The following is a 13,401-nucleotide window of genomic DNA, read 5'->3' as shown; positions in this document are numbered from 1 at the left end:
TAAGGTCCCTTTTCATAGAAAATGCCCCAAATGGATTATGGGCCTTTAAATTTTCGACATAGTTGCGTAATGAGCTTATTATCGCACTAGTGCGGTAAAGTAGCACCAAAATGTTGTTTTACAATTGACGATATCATAAAATAAGAATACGAATAGGTATATTAGGTACACGTTCGTCAGTGATGACACTGATGACGATAGTATGACCTACCGCACAAGGTCTAGCTGCTAAAATCGCGTGGTAATGGTAAACCAAATGGTTAGCCATACTCTGCGACATGCATGTCATTGTCATATTTTTTTTTATATTACGTCGGTGGCAAACAAGCATACGGCCCGCCTGATGTTAAGCAGTCTCCGTAGCTTATGTACGCCTGCAACTCCAGAGGAGTTACATGCGCGTTGCCGACCCTAACACTCCTCTCCCTCGAGCTCTGGCAACCATACTCACCGGCAGGAACACAACACTATTAGTAGGGTCTAGTGTTATTTGGCTGCGGTTTTCTGTAAGGTGGAGGTACTTCCCCAGTTGGGCTCTGCTCTAGATCTGGAATGACATCCGCTGTCCTGTGCCCTACCACACAAAGCGAGATGTCATTCACAGTGCCCATACCTCTCTTTTGGATGTAGTTTAAGGACATACCCGGGTCCAATCCGGGTCATATGGTACTTTGTGAGCAATGTCGGTAATTAGATGGAATTTTTCTGTCGTTTCGTTATTTGGAAAATGTTCAAAATGGCGGAAATAAGCATAAAGGACTTAAGTGCCAGCAGGGTTTATGGCACTTAAGACGATTGTGACTTCGATGTGGTAATGGCTCGTAAGTATTTTTAGGGTTCCGTACCCAAAGGGGAAAAACCCTATTACTAAGACTCCGCTGTCCGTCCGTCTGTCACCAGGCTGTATCTCATGAACCGTGATAGCTAGACAGTTGAAATTTTCACAGATGATGTATTTCTGTTGCCGCTATAATAACAAATACTAAAAGCTAAATAAAATAAATATTTAAGTGAGGTGCCCATACAACAAACGTGATTTTTTTGCCGTTTTTTTGCGTAATGGTACGAAACCCTTCGTGCGCGAGTCCGACTCGCATATTAGCCGGTATTTTATTTTTTTAAGCTTATGAAGCATATCGCGAGCTCTACAGCTCACACAGCCACTAATAGTATTTAGTTGCTTCTTTAAAGGTGTGACGTGTGATGTGACAACTCGCGGTGATTTCGGCGTTGAGATTAAACAGCGCCACCCCTAATCGGTATCATTTTACTACTGAACTATTTGATTAAACTTTCAAGTGCAACACGGCATGTAACACGAGTTACTAATGGGAGTAATTGGGGCTTGAACATCAAAAGGGAAGCTCTCGATCTGTCACACGTTTTCATAAGTTGTAGTAGGTAGGTAATCACATCGAGTCATTCGCCGCATGAACACAATATCGCTAGCTTGGCAACCTTACGGTATTAAGTGAACTACTGTATGATTGCACTCTCTCACGAAATGTAACGTAGCATCAATTTTGGGTGTCAAACTAAGAGGTATGGTTGTTGCGCCCAAAACTATTTTTGCCGGCGCTAGTTCTCCGTGTACAGTCGCCATCAGATATATCGGAGCGGCCAAGGTGTTCACAATATCTGAACACGCGCTCTAACGCCCAAACAATAGAGGAGCGTTCAGATATTTGTGAACGCCTCGGCCGCTCCGATATATCTGATGGAGACTGTACAAAGATCAAAATGGTCTATAAAGATGCGAATGGTATGTTGGCATTATTGGGATCCGTATACGCTAAACAATTATACATAGATCAAAGCTACGAGTGTCAAAGCGTGTTAAAAGCTTACACAGCGGCGCGGTGGACATCATATCATTCATATCATATAATTTATTCCATTATAATGTGTATGTTATAGGTGGTATGGATCTTCTAGCTTTGGCGCGGAAAGGTCATCAAAGGCTTCTTTTCAACTGAGGCGGAGAGGAGCGGAGATGAGAGGACCAACCAATAGCAATCGCTGTAATCCACATATCTTCTCCGCTCCGATGAATTATAACCAATGCTATTAGTTGATTCTTCCAATCTTCGCTCGTCTCCCCCTCAGTGTTGGTGTGTGTTTGATGTGTGTGTGCGTGCGTGCGTGCGTGCGTGCGTGCGTGTGTGTGTGTGTGTGTGTGTGTGTGTCGGCAGGTATATTCTTGTGTGTTGGCGATCGTACTCACAATGATGATGTCGAGGTTCTCGGCGAGGTGGTCTGGCAGCGTGCGGCGCGCCACCTCCTCCTCGCTCATGCCGTTGAAACGGTCGTGCTTCTTGCGCTCCTTCACCGGTCGGACCTCTTGGCCCTCTAGTTTTATCTCCATCCTGAAAACAAACACATGCGTTATTATAATCCTCATAAATGAATACTTAAGCCTTTATACTCATACTCATTCTTTATTGGTATATATAATTACATGTCAACTTCTAGTTCAAATAACATTAAAAATTAATATTATAACACATTCATTAAAATACATTGGCTAATTGCGAAGGTTTATATTTTCATTAAAATTTCGCAGACAGAAATTCTTCAATATTATAGAACGACCGCTCAACAAGCCAAACTTTCTTTTTGAAGATTAACTAGGTGCGTCTGTTATTATGGATGCATAGATTATTAATATTATTATACACAGAGGGGCCCATCACGTGTATAGTTTTTGCCTTCTATAGGATAGGAGACACTATGCTCTTAGGAATTTGGATCCTGCAATTGTGACTTCAAGACCGCCAAAAAATGTACACTTAAGAGCCCGTTCCCACTATGTCGGATGTCGGTCCGATTTTTAACCGGGTGTCGTAGCGGCAGAACATTTTATATAAAGCTGTTCACACACGAACGACAACGATTTTGTGTCGGATCCGACATAAAATATCGTGTTGTCAGCCCTCCGTCCGGAAAAAAATCGTGTCGGCGGCGCTGTTCACATGATGTCGGATGTAGGACCGACCCCGCCCGCGCCGCACCCCCTGCGCCTCCCGCACGTCAAATGAGAACCTCAAATGGCACCAGCTGCGGTCGTGGCCGACAGCCGACTAGTGTGAACAGAGGCACCGACACCCGATTAAAAATCGTCCCGACAGCCGACTAGTGTGAACAGAGGCGCCGACACCCGATTAAAAGTCGTCTCGACATCCGACATAGTGGGAACGAGCTCTAAGAACTTAGACCAATATAATCATCTATTGTATAAGATAGCTAAGACTGGTGATTCGAGGGACAACTGATTTACTGTCACTCATAGGTTTTGTTAAGGACTGCACTTGTGTTTCAACTTGCAATCTCTTGCAACAAATCGCATGCGATTTTTTATGAGTTGCGGCGTTTGTTCGATCGATTGAATTCATTTACACCTACTTAGTCGGCAATGTATCAAAAATCGCATGCGATTTATTGCAACGTCTGTAAAGCCATTAGACAGTGAGAATTCTGTGGGTACGTACATAGTATGTATTATCACGTATTCTGTGCCGCAGGCTAAAATAGAACGATTAGAGATGACGACACGCACAAGGTAAACTTCGGGAGTGGGTCAATTGTATATGATTGTCTTGAGTTGAGATGTACCATTTCTGGACTCTCTCTACAAGAATCCAGCGAATCCTCGATTGCACGAATCTCAAGGGAAACACCAGATAAAAAACTTTAAACGAGTCCCGTTACATAGATATTGACACAGATAATACATATTCTAAACTTAGATTTAGAAACTTGAAAGCCTTCTTTCAAAAGTTGGAAAGTTCTACTAACTCCAAACCGGGGTCTTCAAGCTATGGCCCGCTAAAAGACAAATTCCATAGAATTTAAAAGAAAGCGGGGACCTAGCCTGGGACCTCGGGACAAAAAGTTTGAAGCCCCTGCACTAAGGGGTGAAAACGGAATTTTTCTCCTTCTAAGCGAAAAACGGATTCTAGTCAATATTTTAATCAGCATCCAACGTATCTGTTAATAGCAGTATCCACGTGGCACGGACAGAAATATCTCGTAAACACCGCGGCGTCTATCTCCCTCGCAATCGCGGGCGTGGGACGCGCGCAAGCGAGACGCAACATCGGTTACGTGGGTAAAGGGGACATACGTTTAGAATTAAGATCGAAAGGGGAGCGTGTATTGTGATTTAAAAACGCGGTTGTGGAAGGTTTTATGTTTATTTTGATGTGTTTGATTTATGATAGCTATTTCAATTTAATTATCGTTACTAATAATCAAAGTTCTAAGAAAGAAGTTGAGGCCCAAGCACAAGCCGACTTTGATGTTTGGCATTATTTGTTAGCTGTCAAGCAATGTGACAGCTGACATATCATTCTAAACATTACAAATGGTTTGTGCTCGCGCTCTACGCAGGTGACCATCGCCGTACATGCATCTCGTGTGTTTCGGCCTTTCAGGCCGTTACATCTGTTTGCCGCTATCACTGTCACATTTCGCAAGAAAGAACGGGAAAGACCATGCGCGCCAAGTGTCAATTATGATCGATTTTGTCGATTTTTATTTATTTTAAAAACGTTGCCTTACAATATCGAAATTCGAAAGCGGTAAAATTACTATTTAAGTTAAGATTGTTTTTTCTTCTTTTTTTTGTTTATGTCACATAAAACCGTGTAAAGTTGGATTAAAAGTCCTAGTTAGAGGTTATCTTAGGAATTAATTGCATCGAGCGAATACTCATAATTCGTGTATCGGAAGCTTATACATTAAAAATAATATAATCAAGAACTATACTTATTATCATATATTTTTTCCACGTCTACGAATATCGACGTCTCTTAGAACAATATGATCATATTGATCATATAAGGAGATTTTTCGCCTTCTGGCTCAGGGAAGGGAACCTCCTTAAGTACGCATTTACGCAATAATCTATGATTTTTTAGCTTTGCAAATAACTTCGCCGCCGGTTTTTAGGGTTCCGTACCCAAAGGGTAAAAACGGGACCCTATTACTAAGATTCCACTGTCCGTCTGTCTGTCACCAGGCTGTATCTATGAACCGTGATAGCTACACAGTTGACATTTTCACAGATGATGTATTTCTGTTTCAGCTATAATAACAAATATTAAAAAACCGGCCAAATGCGAGTCGGACTCGCGCACCGAGGGTTCCGTACTTTTTAGTATTTGTTGTTATAGCGGCAAGCCGGCAACAGAAATACATCATCTGTGAAAATTTCAACTGTCTAGCTATCACGGTTTATGAGATACAGCCTGGTGACAGACAGACAGATGGACAGCGGAGTCTTAGTAATAGGGCCGTTTTTACCCTTTGGGTACGGAACCCTCGGTGGGCGAGTCCGACTCGCACTGGTCCGGTTTATTCTAAAACCAAGTATTGTCGAAATGTGCTCCGTTTTCGTATTGTTTTTGGTAGGTACGAAGCGTAGCAGAAAACCTTTTCTAGCGTAGCGAGCTCTAGGTATCGATCGGGCTAGCGAGGGAGTAGGGTGTAGTGTAGGGATCCCTTAGTAGAGTCTAGTGGTTCCGTCAAGGGATCGCGAGCTCTATGTATCGATCCGGCTAGATTATAGTGTAGGGATCCCTTGGTGAAGTCGACTGGGCCCGTAGAATATAACGAGCGAAACATACTTAGAGAACTAATCAGATTATTTTTATTATTTTTACTTGCTTCCCCTAATGTACTCATTAAGGATCTTATCCAAGAGTGTGACGCCATGCAGGTTCACTGTCGGTTAACAATATAGCTTAAACCTGTCAATGAAGCCATAAGATCTGACAACAGTGACAACTGATGCTATTTAACATGACCAGAGACTTCGGGTTCGAACGCCATCTTGATAGTAGCCTCGTGATTAATTACTTTGTTTTTTGCTCATTAATATTGTTTAAAGTGTAATATCGATAGCTTTATTATACAGTAATCTAATGTAGTAGTGTGCAGTGAATGGAGAATTAATCTCAAAGCGTGTTTAACCACCATTTTGGAGTCAACGGCCGGTAGTCCACGTGCTTCTCGTAAAATCCAGCTATCGGTTTTACGAGTCAACTACAAATAATAACTACCGAACAACGTCGTGCTCTAAGAGCATTTGGTATTCCTACCTCTAACCGTGTCTGGCTAGAGCCCTAGAGGCCCATTATTTTATTATTTACCGTACACTGGCTGAAATATTAATTCGATCCCACGTGGATCCCACTTTGACGTTGGCAAAATCATCGACAGTATCGATGGAGCCATACTACCTAAAGATTGATTGATTAACATGACCAGAAAGGCAGAAACGTTCAAATACTCCTACTCCTGAGACAATCCCGATACCTTCGGCAGTTTCTTCTGGTCTAGACTCGGATCTTTAAGCTGAGCTCTATACAATTTGTTGGAGACCTTGGAGTCAGCATAAGACTACTACTCAAAGTTGTTTGTACTCTGTTGTATCTTGTTAGGAACTAGTCCTTTTTTAAAGATATGAACAAACGTCGCCTCACATAACTCGTGGTTTAGACTTATAGAAAGAGAAAGTATTTCAATAGTGATTATCTTTGAAACCGATCATTTCCGTGACATGACCTAATTGTGATACACTAGCGATATTTTTCTTGACAGCGGTGTTATAATTTTGCCGCCATAGAATGTCTGTCTGGGCTAAGTCTGCAACCACCACCACTAGATGGTTGACAGTCCTCAACAGTGCGCAGTCCTTAAAGAAAAGAGCGTACTCCCACCTTAAAGGCCGGCAACTCACTTGCAACCCTCCTGGTGCTATAGGTGTCCATGGGCGACAGTAATTACTAACCATAAGGCGGTTCGTCTGCTCGTTTGCCTCCTTTATCATACAAAAAGCGATAGTGTGGAAACTGGAAGTGACGCCATACACTTCAAAATCCTATGAAATATGAAGTTTATAGTAGGCGTCATAATTGTCAAGCGAATGTGGTGCATATTTTATTTTATACTACGTCGGTGGCAAACAAGCATACGGCCCGCCTGATGTTAAGCAGTCTCCGTAGCCTATGTAATTTATTAGACACACTACCTAGGTACTCTATAAACACCCAGCGTCCAGTTTTTAAAGTTTAAAAAATGAAATAGCTCTCGTCGACCTTGCGGGGTGCTCCGGGTGACACAATTAGTCTGGGGCGGTGACCCCGCGACCCGAGAGCCCTACACAAACCCACTCCACGATACGGCACTCTCTGGAGATCGTGTTGGGATCGAATGACGAATCTTGTAAGTTTTCTAACAGAGCCGGTAAACTACCCAACTATCCATACTATCCATACTAATATTATAAATGCGAAAGTCTGTCTGTCTGTGTGGCTCTTCACGCTTAAACCGCTGAATCGATTTAGATGAAATTTGGCATAGAAATAGGTTGAGTCCCTGAGAAGGACATAGGATAGTTTTTATCCCGAAAATCATCCCTTAAGAAAGTGAAAAGCGGGGTGGAATTGAGATAATTAACGAAGTGCCTGCTAATTTGTGTGCATAATATGCTCAAATTTAGATTGCTATGAGATTTTTTCCAGGCGCTATTCTTACTCTAGCTGCGGTTACTAAGTCCACGCAGACGAAGTCACGGGCAAAAGCTAGTAGAGTATAGTCCCGTACTACAACCATGGTCCACCCACAAGTTCAATACGAAATTAAGTATCAATACGAAATACCAATGTTCTTTTTGGCTTTGTCTGTTTTTTTTTATACCACGATGGTGGCAAACAAGCATACGGCCCGCCTGATGGTAAGCAGTCACCGTAGCCTATGGACGCCTGCAACACCAGATATATTACATGCGTGTTGCCGACCCTTTAAAAACCTGTACACTCCTTTATTGAAGAACCCCATACTGTAGCCCCTCGGGAAAACCTCGGCAGGGAGCTCATTCCAGTCATTCCACAGCCGAAGCGTCCGCGGGAGGAAATTCTTCAATTTATAAAGTTACTAGCTTTTGCCCGCGACTTCGTCTTACGTGGAATCAATAACAGCAGCTAGAGTAAGTTTATCGCCTGGATAAAGTGTAATAGCAATAATTCTATTTGAGCATAAGCTTAATTGCTTGACAGCCATTTTCAGGCAATTCATTAAATATCTCAATTGACTTCATTGACTTCGGTTACCGCGATAGTTACTCATGAAATAAAACTATGAAAACGGATTATATCGCGTATATTGAATTTATAATACATCCCGACGTTTCGAACTCTTTACAGCGTTCGTGGTCAACGGGTGACTGAGGAAAAATTACAAAATGCAAAAATACCCACATACTAAAATAATGAACAATCATAGACTACAAACTTTAAGGCTGGTTGTACATGCAAAATCGGTTCATAAGGCTAGTTATACACTATAATTATTTTTCAAGTAAAGATATATATATATACGCGATAAAAATAAACTATGCCGGCTCCAACCCTACACCACGGACCCGAGAAGATTTAATTCCCTCCTAAATTGTAGGAGGGTATCCCAATATGGGACCGGCAACAAACTGAGTTTGTAGTCTATGATTGTTCATTATTTTAGTATGTGGGTATTTTTGCATTTTGTAATTTTTCCTCAGTCACCCGTTGACCACGAACGCTGTAAAGAGTTCGAAACGTCGGGATGTATTATAAATTCAATATACGCGATATAATCCGTTTTCATAGTTTTATTTCATGACTTCATTGACTTCATGACTTCCGACATAAAAACTATCCTATGTCCTTCCCCGGGACTCAAACTATCTCTATGCCAAATTTCAACTAAATCGGTTCAGCGGTTTAAGCGTGAAGAAGTAACACACAGACAGACATACTCGCATTTATAATATTAGTATGAATTTTGCCATAGAACTACGACTACGACATTCAGAAATCCCACTACACTTGAACGAAGATAATTTGGACCATAATTGGGAGCTTTTGGATTACCTATATACTTGGGTATGGGTATTAGTTTTACGGAATCTTACAGAATAATATCTTAAAACCGTATTAAAATATTAATATTATAAATATTTTGAGTGAGCGCATCTGTTTTAGTTCGAAAATATCGAGTCTCCTTTACAAATAACTTGATTTAGACAAGTTACATCGTACAGATAATATAATTGTTAGCTTGAAAGAGTTGAAAGTAAGGCATAGTTCTGGAAATGTCGACCCTCACCCCTGTTCATCGGAACGGGAACATCGGTTCGTGAATTTCGCGATTTCCGCGCCTGTATATTTATAGCCGGGCCACAGGTGGATGAATGGACCGGTTGCAGTACCAACGTCGCTTTACATTATTATTTATTACTATCAATGATATTATAACTATAGGTATTTACAGTAGAACCCGCTTTTTTTTTTTTTTATTTATTGATAATGGGAAACAAACAGCGAAAAATGACACATATAGATAATTACACTTAAATACATACATAAGCCAAAACAGTTTCCACTACTGAAATTAGATAATTATGGTTGCTCAGACAAGACTTGTTTGTTAAACTATCTCTAGATCTAGTGCTAAAGAACTAAACAATGCGAATTTGAAACCACAAACGTGACATGCATTAATATAACTTAATTTTACAATAGTAAACTATCAAAATCAATTATATTATTTGCCCTAATAGTAGCAGAGTTATATTATATTATTTGTTCATTTGCTCTTAATTGCAGAAACAAATTTTTGTACTTTATACGATTTCCAGCATAATACGCCATTATACGCCGGTCCCGGCAACTTTAGGCCTGTTTTCATACATTTTTTAATAGAATAGAATACGTTTATTAACGTCACATGATGGTAGGTTACATATTAAGAGAGTGTATAAAAGGAGCGGACAAAAAAAGGACCTCCACTCAGCGTAATGCCACGGCTGGCCGCAGCGCTGATTTTCGGTAGGGACCTAGCGTATAACTAACTTAAGACTAACATTAACGTAACAACAAACAAACAATGAGAGAAAAAACAAAACAACAAACAAATAATGAGAAAAAAATTGTTATTTGTTATACAAGGGTGCAAAGTTGTATTTTACCCGCGAGTGTAAAATTAAAACAAGAGCAGTAAAATACATTTGCGCCCGTGTGTAACACAAAACTTTTCACCTCACTATAGCGAGGAAAGTGCCACATCCACAGGCGTTAGATCATCTTCATCACTGGAATCACTCATTTTTTTACGATATTATAACAGAAAACTCTGGAAGTTGTGTATTTTTACGCAAGTGAATGAGAAAAGGTTTTAAGTAAAAAAATTGTTGACAATGTTGACATTTCTGATGTATGAAATGTCAACGATGCGTTTTGAAATTGCATCGACTCAACTTGTCCGTTCAGAATTATATTTAACATCATTATAAAAAAAACAAACGTTTCTTATAGAATTTTAAGGTTTATGACTTAAAATCATTAAATAAAGCTAAATTTGGTATTTTTTATTAGATTCTCAAACCATTTATTTAATGATAATTAATATCGAACGAACCATTATCATGAGCGTTTTACGTTTCGTTATCTGTTAAGCTACTTAAACACGCTCCATCCAAGGTCAAATTACTTTCCTCACTAGTGGATAAAACGCGTTTTTCCCCGCTTGTATTGAAGGATGAACGACAACTTTCCGAGCTAGTGAGGGGAAAAGACAATTACAGTTTACTGCCGTCGCTATAAGTTTAAATAAGATATATTCATCCTATTGCAATTTTGCCTAGTGCGTGAAGGAGATGAAGGAAGTACTTAATACGACTCACGTCCCACTTAATACACCATCTAAAATTATATTATTAGTATATATTATTCACCTTGCATTAATGTCGACCTTATGTATGCGGGTGGACCATCTGCACGTTTCTGTTATTGACACAACCATCGTATTGTTATGCAATACGCCGTTATGCAATATTTTTTAATGTGTTTATTGCCTCGGGTTTTTTGTTTTGTCTAATATCTTTTGTTGGGTCCTTATCGGCGTGAGTATGATGCCATCTGTTTGACCGTTATGGACCACGGAGTGCAACACATTCTTCCCAAAACGCAACCCTAACGGCCCGGCCACGACATCGCGCGGCGGCGGCAGCGGCGAGCGGCGGCCATAGGTTGGAGCGAGACAAGCGATCGGACCTTTCGTTCCCACCTATGGCCGCCGCTCGCCGCTGCCGCCGCCGCGCGATGGCGTGGCCGGGCCGTTAGTGATGATGACGAAGCTCATGAACAGGAGGTAACACCTCCAATTTTGTCAAATGTTGTCAGTACTATTAGTTATTCTGTGGTTCAGTTGTGGCCGCTTTAAGACGTTATACTGTATCGTCTATGGCTAATAGCGAAGACGCGATCCATAAATTAAATTATATTAAAAATCTTGTTATAGCAAATGCATCGAAATCTCTACGTCAAACTAAAATAAATAATTACTTTAAGTAAAACAGAACTTATTGTTATTTAATACCAACATAAACAGAATTTATTTATCTCACAAAAATACTACAATTATGTAGGTAAAATTATGTTAAGTACCCTAATGTCGATTTATAATCTTTGTTGTGTCTTCCATTCTAAATAAACAAATTACATGAATAATACTAGTTTTTCTATTTACGTTTAATACGATTTTCCGTTTAAGACGCTTTTTTTGTTAGGTCCCCTCAGAATTGTCTTAAGCGCGTTGTACTACTGTAAGTACTCTAAAATTGAAGCACATAACTTGTGACGAGTATACAGTCACCTGGGGCCCGTTTCTCAAAAGCTTGTAGCTTGTAATACAAGTGGAAGTCCCTTTCTAACAAAAGCTGTCAAAAAGTGACATCCGCTTGTATTACAAGTGACAAGCTTTTGAAAAACTGGTCCCTGCAATAGTATGTTACACAACGAAGGGCGCAAAATATCTGACACGTTCTTATTTGTAGAGTCATAGTAGTGTAGAGCCATAAGTGCGTGTCACATATTTTTCACACAGATCCCCGCCCTTGAATTCTTAGTTACATATAGGTATTAATATTAAGACCAATAGAGCGATTGCATCTTCTTTCGCTATCTCATTATGTTTTATACACCATCTACTTCCGTAGTCTGTCGCTGTCACAAAAGATTAAATTAGATAATCTGTGAAATTTCCAACACAAACACCTTCACGCCACGTGCCAGTTTTCCGAACTTAAAGCAACATAAACACTTCTCGTACAACTTTTATACGACGTTTCAGTCCCAGCGGCAGCGAGTTTCAAACTTTTACAGGCCAATTCGGACGTGCATCTAGCTTCATACCGATATTGGAATCATGTCAGTTAGATGTCATTCGCACGGGCGTCTCGCTCGCATTAATACAAGTCAGTACGAAATGAACGCTCGAATGACAGCTGCCGACCTAGCCAGGGTGACAATCGCTATCGCTACGACAACAAAACGCTTTGTGTATCTCTATCACTCTTCCATATTAAGGCTGGCGTCCACTAGGCTCGCCGAGGCGAATCGCAATAATTCGCCTTCTATACATTTACTATGAAACTGCGTCTATTGACGAAGAGCCGCGGCGCGTCGAATCGAATTTACCATTCATAGTAAATGTATAGAAGGCGAATTATTGCGATTCGATTCGCCTCGGCGAGTCTAGTGGACGCCAGCCTTTAGTGCGACAGTGACAGTTGTGTTTCGATCCGATCGTTCCGGAGCGTAAGCGATAGGTCTACCGCGAAAATCGAAAATTAAAATTTCGTTATCTGCCTGTCTTTCGCTAAAATATACAAGAGTGATAGAGAGGCAGTTAACGAAATGTCGTTTTTCGCGGTAGGCCCTCTAATATGATTCTAATATGATTCAAATATGGGTTTGATGTCAGTTGCACGTTCGAATTGACCCGCAAGTTACAATTTGCGAATTGACAGCGATCAGCTGAGCTAATTTGCGAACATTCTCAGGCCAACTTTGATACTAAACTAACTGTGAGCACTAAGGACTAATGGTAACGCCTGGATTTCGGGGAACGTTGGCAAGTTTCTTTGACTATAAATAGTATTGTCTTTGGTATGCGGAATCTGGGAATTTAGTTCGCCGTTTAAACTCGGGGGTTTTAAGATTTTGCTTTGTTGCAATGTCGCGCATTTTTCGCTTCGCACGGGTTACCCAAAACCTTAAAAAACCCAGACAGACGCGACGGGGGACTTTTTTTTATAAGCTTTATAGATTTTTGATTAAGTATTTTGAAAATATTGACAGTACAACGGTTTTGTTGTCTGACTATACTATCTGAAACCGATGAACTGAATCTATGAAAACAAACTGCATTTATTGAGCGTAATGACCGTAGCGTTTTCAATTTCAATGTTTTATTCATAAAATAAACATTTAACACGTCAAATTTGTAACAAACAACATACTAGTTAAATTATTAAGAGGTACATATACATATTTATATTATTAAGTTAGTAAGGTACAT

General features: G+C 40.3%; 1 protein-coding gene across 4 annotated transcripts in view; it reads right to left on the bottom strand.

The window, feature by feature from the left end:
- Positions 1 to 13,401, bottom strand: part of LOC134751507 (trithorax group protein osa) — a 60,341-nt gene that overhangs the window by 19,673 nt on the left and 27,267 nt on the right. For all 4 annotated transcript variants that reach the window (XM_063686925.1, XM_063686927.1, XM_063686928.1 and 1 more), the window contains exon 3: positions 2,225 to 2,366. In XM_063686925.1, coding sequence (XP_063542995.1) covers positions 2,225 to 2,366 — 142 coding nt within the window. The remainder of the gene's footprint in view (positions 1 to 2,224; positions 2,367 to 13,401) is intronic.

The sequence above is a fragment of the Cydia strobilella genome, chromosome 22, assembly GCF_947568885.1.
Source record: "Cydia strobilella chromosome 22, ilCydStro3.1, whole genome shotgun sequence".
NCBI classification, from domain to species: domain Eukaryota; kingdom Metazoa; phylum Arthropoda; class Insecta; order Lepidoptera; family Tortricidae; genus Cydia; species Cydia strobilella.
This window is presented reverse-complemented; position numbering and strand designations above follow the sequence as displayed.